At 33.2% G+C, this 18543-nt stretch overlaps 4 protein-coding genes across 6 annotated transcripts; 1 reads left to right on the top strand and 3 right to left on the bottom strand.

Annotated features, from left to right (window-relative positions):
- Positions 1 to 3872: 3872 nt before the first annotated feature.
- Positions 3873 to 5751, bottom strand: LOC139904690 (uncharacterized). Its single transcript, XM_071888088.1, has 4 exons — positions 5610 to 5751; positions 5072 to 5560; positions 4651 to 5010; positions 3873 to 4598 (listed from the first exon to the last, which is right to left on the bottom strand). The coding sequence occupies exons 1-4, from the start codon at positions 5640 to 5642 to the stop codon at positions 4371 to 4373; spliced, it is 1110 nt and encodes a 369-aa protein (XP_071744189.1). The 5' UTR covers positions 5643 to 5751; the 3' UTR covers positions 3873 to 4370.
- On the bottom strand, positions 5684 to 7594 carry LOC121117762 (uncharacterized). The gene is made up of 8 exons (XM_040712253.2): positions 7354 to 7594; positions 7236 to 7268; positions 6991 to 7168; positions 6664 to 6923; positions 6464 to 6596; positions 6291 to 6402; positions 5855 to 6233; positions 5684 to 5799 (listed from the first exon to the last, which is right to left on the bottom strand). The coding sequence occupies exons 1-8, from the start codon at positions 7393 to 7395 to the stop codon at positions 5686 to 5688; spliced, it is 1251 nt and encodes a 416-aa protein (XP_040568187.1). The 5' UTR covers positions 7396 to 7594; the 3' UTR covers positions 5684 to 5685.
- Positions 7595 to 7962: 368 nt separating this feature from the next.
- On the top strand, positions 7963 to 10800 carry Ddx1 (ATP-dependent RNA helicase Ddx1). The gene is made up of 7 exons (XM_040713761.2): positions 7963 to 8155; positions 8221 to 8688; positions 8746 to 9128; positions 9184 to 9748; positions 9871 to 10109; positions 10170 to 10575; positions 10641 to 10800. Exons 1-7 carry the CDS (start codon positions 8140 to 8142, stop codon positions 10751 to 10753), a joined length of 2190 nt encoding a protein of 729 aa, XP_040569695.1. The 5' UTR covers positions 7963 to 8139; the 3' UTR covers positions 10754 to 10800.
- On the bottom strand, positions 10603 to 16217 carry Hira (histone cell cycle regulator-like protein). Of its 3 annotated transcripts, XM_071888087.1 has the most exons (5): positions 15847 to 15975; positions 13781 to 14731; positions 13278 to 13715; positions 12515 to 13225; positions 10603 to 12451 (listed from the first exon to the last, which is right to left on the bottom strand). In XM_071888087.1, the coding sequence occupies exons 2-5, from the start codon at positions 14043 to 14045 to the stop codon at positions 10854 to 10856; spliced, it is 3012 nt and encodes a 1003-aa protein (XP_071744188.1). In that variant the 5' UTR covers positions 14046 to 14731; positions 15847 to 15975; the 3' UTR covers positions 10603 to 10853. The 3 variants fall into 3 exon arrangements, with proteins under 3 accessions (XP_071744188.1, XP_071744187.1, XP_040569692.1); XM_071888086.1 differs by having other exon boundaries at positions 10603 to 13225; positions 15938 to 16217; XM_040713758.1 differs by having other exon boundaries at positions 10603 to 13225.
- Between the last annotated feature and the right edge of the window lie 2326 nt (positions 16218 to 18543).

Genomic DNA, 18543 nt, shown 5'->3' with positions numbered 1-18543 from the left:
ACATAGCTCGATTCATGTCCATAGATATTTGGCCCCCTTTCTCACCAGATTTGAACCCACTGCAATTTTCTATATGGGGAACTTTGGAGAGGGAAAGCAACAAGACATCACACCCAAATGTAGACTAACTGAAGTCCTCCGCAGTGGCTGCATGGGACAACTTGTCAGAGGAGTTTGTCATCAACTCTTGTATGACCTCCTGGCGACTTGTAAAGGCTGTGATTGAATGTGGGCAAATTGGGGATTTTTTTTTTTTACAAAAACCTTGTTTACATATTTTGATAATATTAATTTTTTGCCTCTTATTTAAAATATAAAATTATGGATGCATTTATAAATCCATCTCTCGAGTGCACGTTTTGCTGACCTACCCTGTATATAGTGTTCCCTGGTGTATCCCATGAATCATGATTTAATCACGTAAAAATATAATATTATTAAACCCTACCTTTTACGAATTTAATGAAATTTAGCATGCATCATGCTTAATAGAAAAACAAGGTTTTACCATAACACTTTTCCGATTTCTGTTTGACATCTACCACGCTTTTTAATAGTGACGTCAAAGAGTATATACTGTTCAGGAGTGTACACAGGCATATATATATATCAAGTATTAAAAAGTTTGAAAACGAAATTCCAATATTAAATTTTTAGGAAATAAATTCAAAAAATATATTTTAAATATAAATTTTTTTGAAAAAAAAAAACTAAATGTTAAATTTTTTGGGGAAAAAAAAATCAAAAATCTATAGTTAATTACAGAAATTTAAATCTATTGGAAATACATTTCAAAAATTTAATTTATTGAAAAAAATTCCAAATATTATATTTTTTGCTCTACTAGATCATTTACTCGAATGACGAAAAAAAAAATCTAGTAAGAAGCAAAAATCCCTTCATTTCATTTCTGCGGACACCCCTGCTGTTAATAATTAATTATGTAGTTCATAGCATGATATGCTGTTAATATACCTTTGTTAAACTCTATGACGTCAAAATCTGTTTGTCTTGCCCAGCAGTCCGTACGGTTTATCCAATTCAAAATTCTAGAAGGCTTAACTATAAGATGGACTAAATTGTATTTCTATTAACATTGGTATGCATGTAGATTTGCACCTGCAAACTCCAAATCTATTTTTTAAAGCATTTATGGGTTCCTGAGATATGGAGTTTTTTTATTTTTGAAAATTTATAAAAACCTGTGATGAAAACCAAAATTGAAATAATCAAATCTTCTTAATTTTTCTTCAATTTCAACCAATAAAGTAGATATCTTTGAAATGTAGAAATAATATGTTAAAAAATATTTTCTTTTACTTCCTTTTTCCCTATTTCGTTTTTGCGATAAATTTACATTTTGATCATTCAATATAAATTGTGAATGAAATTTCAACTTATTATTAGTCAAATTGGAATCATTTTTAGCTCTAATTCTCCCATAAAATGTATTTAAAATAGAGAGGTATGATCAATAATTAATAATGAAAATCAAGCGTAGAATTGGCATATTAAAAAAACCCGGAGATCAACATGGTAACCCTGATAATTTGAAGAATGTTTTGGAGGAGAGAACGAATAATGTTCATGATGTTTCATTAGATCAGCTACAATCCGTTGTGACAAGAGAGGAAGGAAAAAAGGATATAAAAAAGGACATTGGCTAGAATTACTCCGATTTTAATCCCCAATTTTACTCTAAGTCCAACAAGGACTTACAATTATAACCCCGCAACAAATCTTTAGGGTTACGCTCCGTCTTTTATGAACACACACGAATGTTCAATCAAGTTTTGAATATAATAAAATCTATTTAGGAAAGGATGTTCACTACTCAGGAATTAAATAACAATGACAACTGCTAAGGAAAGGAAAATTCATTCTTCAGATTACCAATTCCAAAAAAAATGGGCCAGCTAAAAAATACACCAGATTTACATCACTAATTATGTGTCCCTTTTGTGTTGTTTCTATTTAATTTTTAATAAATAGCGTAGAATGTTGTTTTAATCAACCTTTTTTACTTTAACTCATATGGGTACATAATTCCTTATCTTTTCAGCATTTTAAATATTATCAAAAAAAAAAAAATATATATATATATATATACTAACGTGATTGCTCCGAATTATTAGAAATAAACGAATGTATAGACTTTGTTTTAATAATATAGAAGATAACATGCCAAGAAATTATCAGGGTTACACTCTGTTTTTCATGAGCATACGCAACAATCACACATAGTTACTCAATATTTAGATGTTCACTCCTACGTCCTGACGTAGTTGGCTGAGCTTTAGCTACACACGTTCGTTGCTAAACCTCAAATAGTCATATTCATGATTTTTATTTTATATAATGTACTTCTTTTCTTTTTCAATATGAGTTTTAGCTACACACACACGTTGTAAAAAATGATTCCTCAACTGATATTTTATAGTTTAGAGTAGTTTTTACTTATCGTTCTTATCCATGTCCTAGTTGGATCTGTGAAAGTATCTTACTCTAGTTGGAGTCGGATTGGAACAGCACTGCTTTAAGGAAGAAACATCTGGCTCAAAAACAAAATTTGTGTCCATACAGGAGATTTATCATTTTGTAAACTAATGTCGATGGTCTACGCTCGACCAATTCCACAATATTCAGAAAAGCCTCGAACTTCTCACCATCTAAAGGCTTATATATGTCCGGAAGACGAACTTTAATGGTTGAATATGGGTCTTTGGAAGGATTTTCTATCAGTGGTGCCACTTGAGAAGCTATTACATCTCGTCGAGTGACAAGCAGACGTAGTCATACTTCGTTTCCTCTTGGGTTACACCTTTTACCTGAAACTTACGTTCAGGTTGGGCAAACCATAACGAAGGATATTAGGTATAAAACAGAGGAATTTTAAAAGACAGTGCACTGACGATTTAAAGAATAATTTTAAAGATTGCAAGAAAAGACGGTTGAAGTTATGTCTCAAGATAAGATAGAATCTATTTTTATATCCTGTATCTGTGGATCTCTGCTGTCTTCGGTGACGAGTTTGCCTCTCATGTAGCTGGCCACTCCAAGAAGACTCAGACATTAGTTCCCCAGAGACACTACCAGCTCCTTCGTGTGTGGAGATTACGTTGGAAGATAAATCTTTCTTTTACGAAAACGTATTTTCCAACTGAAATACGATTTTCTTACATTTTTATGTAGTAAATTGACATAAGATCTCAAAATACAACGCAAGCATAAGTTCCAAAACTTGAGAGCCGTGTGTTCATTGTTCAAGCTCAAAATAAGTGGATGATAGTGCACGAAACGTTGTAATTACATATCCCCTAAGAGAGTGGTTTCCAATCTTTTTGTAACCAAATGAACACCTAAAGACAAATAAAAATTTATTGACAAGCCTATTTTATTTAAATCAATTAATAAACTATTGCAAATAATGTATGCTTGTCACAAATCGTACGGCACTTAGAAAAATATAATATTTGTCTCAATGAATCAAATATTTAATAGTTAAAACTATTTTATGGATTTTTTTTATTTTTAATATAATTTTAGATCTTTCAGTTTTATTTATTTTTGTAGATTATTTCCCTTCATTTTTTTGAAATAAATAATATATACAAATTTCATGAATTTAATTGCCATCATAAAGAGATGTGAAATTTAAATACTTCTATACGACTGAAAAAATGACCGCCGCTCATTTTTTATTGAGTGGACGCGCGCTAATTGTTTTAAAAAAACGAGCGAGAGCTCGCTCCCAAAATTAATAACTGAGCGGAAGTCAGAATTTCTTGAGTGGATTAATACACTGGTTAAATCTTAGTTCAACTATAGGAAACCCCTTGGGAAATCCGAAAAATAAAGGATTAAACAAGCAATCTGTATTAAAATATATATTTGTACATTTATATTATACTTTATGTAAATGAATTTCTTTACAAAATATTTTTAGATATAAAAATCATAATTAATAAATAACCTTAGAAAGTGCATTTCGACATAGTTCAAAAATACATATGTCATGTTATAACACCCCTTTGTATATATAATTTTCTAAAAATGACAACAATAAGTACTGAAGTAGGATACAAAATTTACAAAATCAATAATTTTTTCTATTTCTATAGTATGTGCTATTGGAATCAAAACATGAATAAGTATGAAGTAGAACATATTAGTAAATACTTCATATATTGCGACTATCCATAAAAACTTATCCAAGTATAAAACTGAAACTTAGTTGGGTGTTAATGTAATTGTTCCTCCCACAAGCTCGATGTTTCTGATTCCGTTCTTAAACTTCTTCCACTTCCACCCCAGGAGTTAATACCACTGGTTGATGCTGAAGCAAACAATGGATGTGGATTCCCCAAATGTCACTTGACAGCCAGCTCTTCAAAACAACCATCACAAACACGCTGAGCTTTCTTATAATTTTTCATGTTCGAAGACGTTTTGGAAGAGCAGTCCTTACAAAATATCTGTCCACAATTTCTACAATGATGTTTCCTAATGGTAATTGAGAATTGACTTTTACATCCCACACATTCTGTAACTTCTGAGTCATCTGCCCATTTTCTTCCGGTTAATTTGTTGAGTTCCAACTATTAAAAATTAATGCAATGAATAATACGAGGATTAGGAAATATTTCCTACCTGAATCGATTGATTTTCTCTTCCAAGTTCATGTAATGCAGCTTGAGAATCATCCAACTTTCTCCTTAATTCAATACAATTAGATCTTGAACGATCTAATTCTGTTTCAGTGCCAAGGCACCGCTCCAATAAAGCTTTTCTTTCATCATTAGAAGCTCCAACTTGAGCTTCGAGTTCTAATTTTTGGCTCAACATATAGTCCCTGGACTTTATCGATTCATTCAACTTTTTCTCCAAGTTTGTCCTTAACTCTTGAAACTTTTGATTTTTTGCTCGTAATTCCTTAAGTTCAGTCGTTGTGTTTGTCAGACAATCATCCAATTTAGAAATCTTTTCTTCATAAAGGTGTATTCTTTCCTTCTATAGTTGAAAAAGAAAGAGTGAATAATGATCTGACTTAATATAATATTCATAAATTTACCTTATCTTTTTCTAAATTTGAGATAGACTCTTTTAATTTCCCTGTTTGGTTATCAAATGATTTAGTTAAATTATCACTTTTCTCCTTGAGTGTATCACGTTCATTTTTCAAATTTTTTAACTCTTCCATTAATTCTGTTTTAATACTAGCATATGAATCGATAGAGATATTTGCTTCTTTTAATTTAAGATTCAGTTCCTCAACTTTGACTTCATAAGATTTTTGGAGAGAGCAAATTTTTTTTTCTAGCTCATTCCTTTCGGTGAAGATATCCTCTTTATCCAACTTTAACTGAGAATTTTCATGATTCAGATCTTTAATTGAGATTTCATATGATTGCGTTAGAGATTGTTTGTCTCCGAGAAATCTTTCTGCTTCAGTATTTAATTCATGTATTTTATCTTCTTTTTTAGATATAGATTCTTCTAAACAACTTTTCTCATTCATTAGAGTATGTGTCTGGGCAGTTAGATCCTCAATTTGAGAGGTCTAAAAAATTTTTTTTCAATAAATGCTACATACTTTGCATAAGACTCACCTTTTCATTCAACTGCCCTTCGGTATCCTCCATGGATTTTACTAAATCATCTACCTTCTTTGTGAGTTTTTCAATTTTACCTATTAACTTGCTTTTTTTCAATACCAATCTTTAAATTTTTTTCGCTTGCATGATTGAGTTTACTTTGTAATTCCTTGTACTTTTTATTCTGATCAGCAATTACTTTTTCCTGAAATATAATAAATGGAAAACACAGTTTGAGATAAAATGTACCTCTCTCTTACCTTTGAATCTAATTGAAGCGATACATCTTCCTTTGTAGCTGATAGAGCATCATACTTGGATGTAATACTACATACCTTTTCTTTAGATTCTTCCAAGGAATCACTTAAACTCAAACATTTACTCTTAGTCTCGATGAGTTCTTGATTAAGCTTAGATATTTGTGATTGAAGATCTTCCCCTAACTTTTGAGAAGCACTTTTTTCCATTTTGATTTGTTTTGAAAGTTGTTCATTTTCCTGTTTGAGCTGATCTAAAGCCATGTTAGTTCCTTCACCTAACTCAATTTCCTTTAGTAACTTTCCTCTATCTTGCTCAGATTGAGTAACTTGTGATCTTAATTCCGATATAATTTTTTCCAAAGAAGATTCTTTTTTCTCCCTGAAGTTATTTTATACATATTGAACTAGATACTAATAGGATCAAATATACCCTTACTTTTCAAAATTGACACACGTTAACTGTTCTTTCTCCAATTTTGCATCTTCATATTTCTTCTTTAATACGTTGAGTTCCTTCGATTGAGATCCGTATAGACTTTGTGTCTCTTCTAAATAAATTGAATAAATAGATTGATTGTATGATATGCAATTGGCAGTGAAGATAATTACCTAATTTTTTGGATAATTCAGAAAGTTTTGCACTTTCACTTTGGACGAATTCATTTTTATTATCTTTCAAATCCTCAACAGATTCTTTCAATACAATTATTTCATCACTTTTGCTTTGAATGATTTCTTTCAACTAAAATTTATGTAGAATCAGGAAATATGACCTATCAGTGGGGGAAAGACGAAGAAAATCTACTTACATACGATACTTCTTGCGACAACTGATGTTTTTGATCGTCTATTTCCTTGTTTTTACGACTCAGATCTTGATTCATTGACTCCACCTTGGTTTCTAAAGCTGTTAGTTGTGATGCATGCTCCTGTGTTAAATCAATGCATCTACTGCATTCATCTTTTGATAAGTGTAATTTGGATTGTGAGAGAGAGAAATCTGAAACGCTTCCATTTAGTTTATCACTTTCTGATGGAGTTTTGGGAAATTGCAAGCTGCCTTCAGAATCTTTTTAAAAAAAAGATAAAACATTAACAAGGAGGCGTTTAGTAAATATTTATTATTTATAGATTACAAATGCTTTGTTTATCTCTCGAATCAAGAGATTCATCTTCTAGATCACCATAATCCATACTGATATTTGGAGTATCATCATTATTAATATGATCATTGTTAAAATGAAAATGGAGAGCCTCTGCACTCTCAAAGGGATTCATACACTGTGGACATAGAAATCCTTCCACATTCTGGACCTTTAAAGAAAAGAATCAGTACATAAATGCAAAATCATTTATTGACTATAAAGTATTCAAAAATTACTTCTGTAGTTGATGAGACTTTTCGATCTTCAGTCTAAAATGAGAGATTATTAGTTATTACATATAATAATTACTAACTAATAGTATTATGGATAATTAATTTGATGTCCAATCCTTACTCTTTCTGAAATGTTGCGAACAAATGATTTCAAGGTGTTCATAATTAGTAATTACTAGGATCCTTTCTATTGATGAGAGCAATGAGAAAGCATGAATGAATAAGAATCCCTAGGAGTTCTAACTGAGAAGGAGTCAGTGAACAAGTTACAATCAGTATTGAGTATATCAACTATGCCTATCAGGGGCCTTCCTTGCACTCCAAGTGAAATGTAATTATAGTCAGAATAAATAACATATATTACTAAATGTCACCTTATGACGTCATCACCGAATATTATTAACGTCATCTTCGGCTTTTTTCTAACAAAACATTAACATAATATGAAGTTAGTTATATTATTATTTTCATTTTGCCCTGATTATGCGACAAAGTTTTACTTGAGAGCGCTGTTGTTTCATAAATTCACGTTAGCTGTTGTTGGGTGGACCTATGCTATTATATTTATACATGTTTAGTTTTTTCCCTTGATTTTCAAGTTTATATTATTGGGACAACAGTTGACGTGAACTTCTGCGATATCAGAGTTCTTTAGCAACTTATAGTTATACTGTATACATCTATGACCCATTAGTTTCTTTATTTAGGCAACCATAAAATATAAATAATCATCCCACAGTAATTTGCAAGTTGCAAGCAATACCAAATATTTAATAAAAATTATTAATTATTTATATTAAATAATAATTAATATTTCACTCTGAATTCTCCTGTTCCCTAACTCCTATTAAGTATATATTTTGATTTTTCTAGGAGAAGGAAAAGTCAGAGACTGTAAAGACTAAAGATGACTGCCTTTGAGGGTAAGTGATGATCCCTTCGAAGTGTATCTCAAATTACGAATGGAATATTTATGTATTAATTTCAGAATTTGGTGTCATGCCTGAAATCGCGGCCTCCGTGGACGAAATGGGCTGGCATCTTCCCACAGATATTCAAAGTGAAGCCATTGGCCAAATCCTTGGTGGAGGCGATGTCCTCATGGCAGCAGAAACGGGCTCCGGTAAAACGGGTGCATTTTGTATACCATTACTCCAAGTGACTTGGGAGTTTCTTAGGGATTTAAGTAACCCCAAGAAAGGAAAGAAGGATGCTGGAGGGGATGACCAAGGTTGGAAACTTTCCATCAATGATCGTGGATCAGAGTTCACACTTCTTCCTGGAGCATTGCGATGCCAGTCTAGGCATTTAAAAGATTGGCATGGAGGGCGAACATGTCAAGGTGTAGCTGGAATAGGGAAGTACTATTTTGAGACCTATGTCAAGGATGAAGGGATCTGCCGGGTTGGAGTGAGTTGTGGCTCTGCAAATCTGAATCTGGGAACATGTAAAAAAGGTAAATCATAGTTGTGTTAAAGGATCTCAATTATGATTGAATGAATATATTAATTAGGTTATGGTTTTGGTGGCACGGGTAAAAAGTCAAATAACCGTCAATTTGATGATTATGGTGAGTCTTATGGGAAAGCAAGTGTGATAGGGTGTTTTTTGGATTTAAATAATGGAGATATTAGCTTTAGCAAGGACGGTAAACATTTAGGAACAGCCTTCAAAATATCTCAAGATCAAAAGAGAGAGGCATTTTTTCCAACGGTATCATTGAAAAATTCAGAACTTGAATTAAATTTCGGTGATTCTCCATTTAAATATCCGCCAAGTAATGGTTTTATTGCATTCAGCAAAGCAGAGTCTAAAGATGTTGTTAAAAATCCAAGGGCACCTAGTAGTAAGATCCTAACAAAGATCAATAACGCTCCACTTGCTATAATTATTGAGGTATTTCTCCAAGTCATTGTTAATTCCTTAATGAATTACCCTTTTTTTTTTTTAGCCGTCTAGAGAATTGGCTCAACAAACATGTAATCAAATAAAACTATTTAAAACTCATATGGAACAACCTTTTGTCAAGGAACTTCTTGTTGTTGGAGGAGCTGATATCAAATCTCAAATAGCAGAACTCAAATCTGGCATTGATATAGTTATTGGTACTCCTGGTCGCCTTGAGGATTTAGTTAATAGTGGTCACCTTTCCTTAGAGCAAGTTCGTTTTTTCGTATTAGATGAAGCTGATGGATTACTCAAATCAGGCTACGAAAATATGATCGTTAGATTTCATGGAAATATACCTAAAATGACAAGTGACGGATCTAGACTTCAAATGATTGTATGCTCTGCTACTCTTCATTCTTTTGAAGTGAAAAAGTTGGCAGAAAAACTAATGCATTTCCCCACATGGGTCGACTTGAAAGGACAAGATTCAGTGCCAGATACTGTTCATCACGTTATAGTAAAAGTCAATCCTGAGGTGGATCATTCAGCATTCAACAATCGGTATCTTATCCAAACAGATGGAGTTCATAAAAATGATAGGACGGGAACGGGCATTACAACACCAGGTTAATTTTCTCATATTTCACGACAGTTTAAATTCTAACTTACACTTAGAAATTCTTTTATATTTAATAATTTAAAAAAAAGATTTACACATGAAAAGCAAAAACAAAACTTGTCTTTTCAGAGGGACTTTCAGAAGCTGCTAAAATGCTTAAAGGGGAATATTGTGTACGTGCCATTGATGAGCATAAAATGGATCACGGTATTATATTTTGTCGCACTAAAGTTGACTGTGATAATTTGGAACGGCACTTTAATAAAATTGGCGGAGGATCCAAAAATTCAGCTAATCCATACTCATGCGTTTGTCTTCATTCCGATAGAACCCCAAATGAAAGAACATCAAATCTTGCCAAGTTTAAAGTAATATAAATAAAATATTACTTAACTATTTATGAGGTTATTTCTATGTAAATGTTTTAGAACAAAGAAGTCAAATTCTTAATTTGTACGGACGTTGCTGCAAGAGGATTAGACATCAAAGGATTGCCATTTATGATTAACATGACCTTGCCAGATGAAAAATCAAATTACGTGCATAGAATTGGAAGGGTGGGTCGTGCTGAAAGAATGGGTCTAGCAATATCTCTAATATCTACAGTGAAGGAAAAAGTTTGGTATCATGGTTGTCCAAAACGTGGTAAAGGATGTTACAATACGAATTTAACCAGCAATGGTGGTTGCTGCATCTGGTATAACGAAATTCAATGTTTAGCTGATATTGAAGAGCACCTAGGTATAACCATTCAACAAGTCTCAACAGAAATTAGAATAAAGGCTGACGAATTTGATGGGAAAGTTGTATACGGTGCAAAAAGAAAAGAACTAGGTAATTATAACACTTAAACACATAATATTTATGATTTCATAAAAATATTCATATTTATTTTGTAGGTACTGGTTACATAGGTCATGCGAGCGAATTAGCTCCAACTCTAGCGGAATTACAGCGTCTAGAAAAAGAAGCACAAACAAAGTTTTTGAGAAAACTGTATGGGAAAGCTTGACTAAGTCATTATATATTTTATCAATATTAAATATACTTGTTTCCGTATTTATGATGCGTCGTTAATTTTGTATCGGTAGATGCATGGATATTCATGATTATCAAATATTTAGGATAGAACTGGCGTCTGCCAAATCATGAGAAGAATTGAGCTGATCATTAAATTCAGCGAAAAGTTTTTGATAATTGGAAGAACCACCCAAAATCTTTAGAGCCTCTTTCAATAGGTCTCGTTTGTTTATACTCATTACTTTGGGGTTCCATGATGACGAATTTGAGAAGGCGTCAGAAGAGGAATGCGCAGGTCCGAGAAGATTACGAAGTATTTGCCTCAATTCTCGATCTTTATTTTGTCTGTTAGAACTTAAATGTCTTATTTCGGCTAATAACCAGTACTTATATTCCTCACAGGAAGAAAGATACTGAGCAGTACAACGTTGAGATTCACAATGGGTTATAGAAGCGAGGTATTTCATTTTTTCTTCTTCTTCTTCATTTCTCTGTTTTCCATTACTCAATAAAAAGTTACTTTTACCATTACAACGGACCTCTGTTTGGCGATCCAAGTCAGCCAGTGGCAGGGAACAATTACCATTTAGTGTGGAAGTTCCACGATATCCAGATATTTCTTTGATCCCATCGTTTCCATCGGTTAATTTTAACCATGCTCCCAAACTCGTATTATAGCAAAACGATTTCCCATCACTTGTAATAATAATAGGCTCTTCTCTAGGGGGTAAAAAACTCAGTTTTGAAACGGATGCGTCGGGAGAGACAATAGGTATGAGGGACTCGTTTTTCATAATAATTCTAGGCGATTCTTGGGAAAGATCCCAGAGGTAGAAACCGGCATCAACTGTAATTAATGCGAGTTTTTCGTTTTTCCCCCCGGCAATTTTAGATATTGGTGAAGGAAGAACGAGAGGAGGTAATAAGCGGTGAGCAGAACTTCCAACATCATAAGGACTAAATACGTGAATACAACCATCACAAGTTGCAGCTATCACAAAATTTTGGCTCCTCAGTACTGACATTATTGGAGAAGTGAATAAAGTTTCCCATTCACAGTGTTGACTCTTATACCTTAAATGATGAATTTTAGATAGACTATAATCATTAGTAACACAAGCCTGATTATCATCAGGAAAGGTATAGACGTGACAACGACTTTGAGCATTTAAGGGTGGTAAACGATAGGAATTCCGATGATGTTTCAGAGTTGGATAGGAACTAGTACACCGATCTATTCCAACCTCTTCTTCATCATCGTCGTCATCATCAAAAGGTCTTAGTCTTCGGCGCTTAGGTCGATGTAAAGGGGCATCCTCATCGTCATCATCGCCGTTCTCAGGGAGTTTTCTCTTGGATACAAGCTCCGGTTTGCGAAGTTTGGCGTCTTTTAATTTATCTTCTTTGGTAAGCGTTTTACTGGTTTGAGACGGTGGTACATCCTTGCTATCACTACTACTACTACTTGTGCCAGTACTAGAAGTGATGGAAGAGGAATCGAGAGGTTCAGATGTTTTAGAAGTTACTGATTGAGGAGGCGTTGGAGCGACTGAGGACGGTTTCTTCTTGACAGGAATGGATTTTACATCTGATGATGAGTTCTTAGGTTTTTTCTTAACAGCAATTATGTTAACAGGTGGTTCTTGAGGAGGAGTGAGGGAAGGTTTGATCACAGGTTGAATTTTGTTTTCTGTTGAAGATGAATCATTACTACTTTTTACTGGGCTTACATTAGGAGTAACTATATCATCACGTTTCTCAACAGGGATTTTAGAACGTTCGCGTGAGGAAGCACTTCCAAATTCTCCAGTCCCCAATGGTTCCCCAAACTCAGGTATGAAGACAGGTGTTATCCTTCGTTTTCCATCGAGCGTACGTGCTTCTATTTGTTTATCGGTGGGACCTTTTGGTTTAACAAATTGAGGTATCGAGGAAACACCATTCACTTTAATTGAATCTTTACAGGATGAATTTTCATCGTCATTGAATCCCAAAGCTTCAGGATTTTCAGCAATGAGAGATGTTCCGTTTTGTTGAGATTTAGGTTTCGTACCAAAGGACTTGCCATATCGATTCGTCATAAATTCATATGTCTTTGAATCCGAGATTGCGACTCCAAGCTCTTTCTCATCTAAAACACAGGCAGCAATTGAACCATCCATAGAACAGGCAACAAGTATATTTTTCCACCAGCTTATGTCGAGAACACTTTGATCAAATATGTCATTGACAACAAAATAGGGTCGCTTGAGATTCGTACACCATACTGAAAACCCACGGTCTCTTGATCCTAGGGCAACTGTTACATATGAATCAGACTGCCCTTCTCGTTGAAAAATCTGATTGTGAAAACGAACACAGGAAACTGCCTTTTTATGGCCAACAAAGTCTCTAGATTTTTTCCACCCTTGCCGATCAATCATTTGAGCGGTAGGGCCACCTCCATTCATGGCATGTGCTGATACTGAAAAACAAGGATTATAAAATCAAAAAGATACAAATTTTCCTCTTTTTACCCAATAAAGACCCATCAGGACTCCATCCAGGTCTAAGAAAATGCGTAGTGGCACCACATTCTAAAAAAGGTTCAGTAATGACAGAGTCAACTTCCCAATCAGAAGTTCTCCAAAGTCTTAATGTTTTATCATCAGATTGAGATGCTAAATATTTTCCAACTGGATCAAAAATGACCCCCTTTACTAGTCCCGTATGGCCTTTGAGTATCTTAATTACTTCTGGCAACTTATCAGCATTCCATATTATAATGGAATTATCCACACTAGCAGTTGCAATAAAATTATCTCTTACTGACCATGCAAGGTCAAGAATATCCCCATCATGTCTTCTCAGAGTAAATTTACATTTCCAATATTCCACATTGGCTCCTCCCAAGAGATTCGAGCTTTGCTGAAGATTGGACTGCTCCCAAATCATGACTATTTTATCATCCCCGCCTAAAAACAAGCAGTGGTTAGAAAGAATATTAATGGATCCTAGAATAAATCAATAAATGCTCTACCGGATGCCAAGAATCGTCCTGAATGACTCCATCGAACTGTATTCACACAACCCAAATGATGGTCCATTTGACTCAAAAGTTTAGGGGAAGTTGAAGACTCTACGCGGCCGTGCTCCTTTATATATTTCATATTCCAAATGGAGATGCGACCCGAAGAGTCATTTCCCTGACCCCCCGTCACAAAACGAGTTCCATCTGGATGAATATCAATGCTAAAAATCGGCTGACCCTCCTTTGCGATCCAACTCGGTTTCAGTAATTTCATGATAGTGTCTACGGAACTTTATTTATTTACTTTTTTTATTCATATTTTAGCCGCCATTTTGTTTCTCTTCTACATCTTTCAAGGAATCCTGAATCTTCCATTCATTTCCTTCACACCAACTCTTCTCTTCTTAATCTCACTTCTAAATCACGAATCTTTCTCTCTTAGGCGGACTCCAGATGAGACTCAAAACAAAGCAGAGAATCAATCCTCTCTCTCTTCTTCGGTAACTCCAAGCGCCAGTGTTTTTCTTAGTTATGATACGGTCTTTTCTTACACTTTCCTCTGACTCGAACTCCTTATTCAAAAACTGGGAAAGTCTTTTTTTATTTCACTGCATGCAGTTTAGCCTTTAGCTGCTAGAGCTAGAATTCACTTCGGCCATCCTCTTCTTGTAGCTTCATTTTTCTTCTACCATATTATTGTTAGGAATGATTACGACCATGTACTTAACTAACACTTGCGTCCTTAGTTACGTTCATTCATTGTCTTCCAGTTCTGGCCGCCATTCATATATATTAGATTAGTATACCTACTTCTTCCACTTCATCCTTCCATTTATCTTAAATCACTTTTTATATTATCAAAATTATTATGGTGGCGACAAAAGTTAGTCAGTCTGTTGCATCCCTCAACTTTGTCCTGGCTCTTACTAGTTCATATTTCTAACTAGTAGCAATTAATATCTGTTAATGTTAATAATATAAATCAACAATAGATGTAATTCAGCATTATATGGGAATAATATAAATAAACAATAGATGTAATTCAGCATTATATGGGATTTCTAAGTGATCTCTATATCTTATAGATATTTTAATGAAGCTCTTTGTTCAGTTTAATTAGTATTACCAGAATGCATGTAATCCAAGATCAGTTACTACAAAAATGCAAAGGTAATGATCACGTGAACCATCAGAATGTACAATTTTTTAGGGTGGTGGTGATATGGAATAAATATTGTCTGTAATGATTAACAAACATAGGACTATAATATGTTTTTTCTCTCCTCCTGCCTGATAGACAGTAGTGATGTCTTGCTTACGTTGCGTGCATTTCATCATCGTGAGGTTTGATGGCTTTCATCCTAGGGCTAGAGTTATTTTTTTCTTCTTCTTTAACTTATCTCTAATTTCTCCACATTTAATGGGCTAGGCACGCCAATCTATGGGCAATTATGTATGCTCAAAGTAATTTCTTAAATTATGATTACATCCTTTTTCCTACATTTCATAAAACTATATAACTATAAACTATATACAAGTAAGTACATAATATAGGTAAATCCATTGAAACTGGATCCTATTTAAAAATAATGAAAGTTAAGGATTTATTCCTTTTTACTAGAAAATTTAATTTTTAGAATTTTTTTTTCTAAAAATTTTAAATTTAATTTTTGAAATTTTTTTCCAAAAAATGTAATATTTGAAATTTGAAAAAAAGTTATATTTGAAATCTAATTTATCAAATTGTGTTTCCAAAAATTGCATATTTGAAGTTTCTTTCTGTGAACAAATGTGGATTTTTGAAAAAAAAATTCAAAAATTTAATTTTCTCTAAAGATTTTTGGAATTTTTTGTTCCAAAAAATTTAACATTTAAAATTTATTTTTTCAAAAAAATTTGATTTTTGGATTTAAAAAAATAATCCAAAAACCAAGGGGCCCTCAAAGTAGAATCCTTTGACGCCCCTGGTTCGAGAATAAGGTGTCATACTTTGAATAATATTTAGAAGGAAAAGTTGACAGATTCCATCGAACGTGGGAACATTGTCTACTTACTATATTCGTAAAACCACTTACCTTTGAATTATAGCTAATTTACCGTACACGCTTAAGTATTCAACAAATTTAGAAATAAGTTTGGCTTGATATTTTTTATCTTACTACTTACTATCAATATCATTCAACAAAGGTCTCAATTATATAAATAATTCCTGATTATTGTTGGATCAGTCCTTGGACTGATTGCCTTATCATTTTTTTTCACCGCCCTTTCAGTCTTCTTTTTTATCAGTCCGATCTTTTTTACGTTCCTAAGGACTCGGTCTTTCAGTCCTAGCTATTTTTTTATTTTCTTCACTCATAGCTAGGGGTGAAGACTATAAGAACTAAGAAAATAATGAATGATAGCCTAAACATATACGTTCTAGTCACACATCTCCTACTGTTATATGGTAGTTATGGGAATTCTTGCTCTTTTTAGAGAACCGATCTTTCGATTCGGGTCAATAAAAAGAGCCGGCTCTTTCGACTCCCAAATGTCTCTACAGATTTTTTAAGAAAATAAATCCCGCAAAAAATATTTTCCTCCTATTTTTGCTTCAAATTTCATCCTGACGAAAAAAAGAATTATAATCAAAAAGGCAAGAAATACATCATTTAGGGGAAGCCGGCTCCCGTCTTTCATTTCAAAGAGCCGGCTCATAGATCCGTTACATTTGCGAACGACATATCACTAGTATCTTGTCTATTTGAAAGAGCTTATGAATTATGATGTAACTTCAGCGACTCAAATTACGTTGTTAGTAGTAACTAGTGACTAAGGTCATTTCATCTGTTGTAGTTTCTACAAAAGACCGATAAGGACTGGTCATAGGACTGACAAATTTTATTAGAACCGGACTGATAGGACTGTAGTCTTTTTAGTTTTTTAGACTGATCCAACACTAATTTATTGACCTCCAATTATATATTTGATGGCACTGGTTGCTTTGAGTTCTTAATGATAAAGATGGGTGGATTGAAAAAATTGTGATATTTTAAAGTAGTGAAATTGATTGGAAATGCGTGAATCTCATTTCAACTGCATGATACTTGAGATTCCTTCATTTGTATTTGTACTAGTGTTTAAATGGACTAATATCAAAATAATTTCTGATCCGATATTTTATAAATGATTAGATCCACCCGTATCCCTGAGAGAAATAGTTCTGTTTTGTCACAATTGGTTTGTTGAGTTGACTGTTCATATTGGATTTGTAATCCAATATGTTACCAATTCATCTTTTTTTAGGCATTTTAGGTTAATACTCTATTTGATCGAAATGCTGACTCGTGAGAGACAAATTTAGTGAGGAATATACGTTTGCCGTCGAAATAAATTTTAAATTAACAATATATTTTATTAATTTTAATTAAGTGCAATTTAGCTTTTGAGTTTTTATTGGTACGATTTATGGAAATCAGTTTATGGCTTTAATTTATAATATACAAAAAAAATAATAATAATTAATTAATCAAATTCTTTCAAACCCAAATAACTCTACGGATAAGAATGATAAAGAGCTATAATTAGTACCATCAAATCCGATATCATGCAAAAATTATAAATTAGTCCAAATCGGGTAATTGCAACCGGAGCAATATTTTAAAGATCTTTGCAGAATCGCTAAAACTAATTATCTAATCATCCACAACTATAAACAATATATGTAAATACATAAATATCATGTTTGATAAAGGTGTCGATAAATAGTTATTCCTTATATTTAGCGATGTAAATCCGGTGTGTTTTTTAGCTAGCCCGTTTTTTTGTAATATGAAGAATGAATTTTATTTTCCTTAGCAGTTGTCATTATTATTTAATTCCTGAGTAGTGAATTTTCTTTATAAATAGATTCAATTATATTCAAAACCTGATTGAACATTCGTGTGTGTTCATAAAAGACGGAGCGTAACCCTGAGGATTTGTTGCGGAGTTATAATTGAAAGTCCTCTATTGGACTTAGAGTAGAATTGAGGATCGACATTGAAGTAATTCTGGCAAATGTCCTTGTTTAGATCCTTTTCGCCTTCCTCTCTACTCACAGCTGATTGTAGCTGATCTAATGAAACGTCATAAGCAATATTCTTTCTCTTCTTCTAAACATTCTTCAAATTGTAAGAGTTACCATGTGTTGATTTTTGGTTTCTCTTTTTTAACATACCCATCTACACTGGATTTTCTTCATCATTTGTTATATTACTTATCCCTAGGGGGAGACACACTGATTCCCTTCCCCCCCCCCCACCTGCTGAGTGCCTAGCTGGAGGAACATGTAGCAGCTTCTAATTTTAAGCCAATCAGAATTGATAACTACTAAACCCTACCTTCCTTGCCTTGAGTGTACACTCTTTACCTAGAGTCCTTTAACCAACATATATGGATGAAAAAAAATTCTAGATGAGAAGTTCATCTTATATTTTAAAAAAATTGCCAAATCAAAATTCGCTTAAAAAAATGCAAAAAACTGTTTTGCACTATTTTTTGCAAAAAAAAAGAGATAATATTGTTTATTAGCATTGTAAAAAGGAACACAAGCCTACGAAGATTTTTTTCGTTTTTGCATAACAAAAAGTTATGGAGAATAATATTGTCGACAAAATAACCCTCCATAACTGGTTCATTTTTGCAAATAATGGAAAAGTTATGTAATAAAATGTTCTGGAAATTAAAAATACTACATAGTTTAATATGGAGGTATAGATTTACATTTTGAAAAAGCATCTTTTTGTGGC

Source organism: Lepeophtheirus salmonis, chromosome 5 (assembly GCF_016086655.4).
Source record: "Lepeophtheirus salmonis chromosome 5, UVic_Lsal_1.4, whole genome shotgun sequence".
NCBI lineage: Eukaryota > Metazoa > Arthropoda > Copepoda > Siphonostomatoida > Caligidae > Lepeophtheirus > Lepeophtheirus salmonis.
The sequence above is the reverse complement of the archived record's forward strand: the minus strand, read 5'-3'. Positions and strand labels throughout refer to the sequence as shown.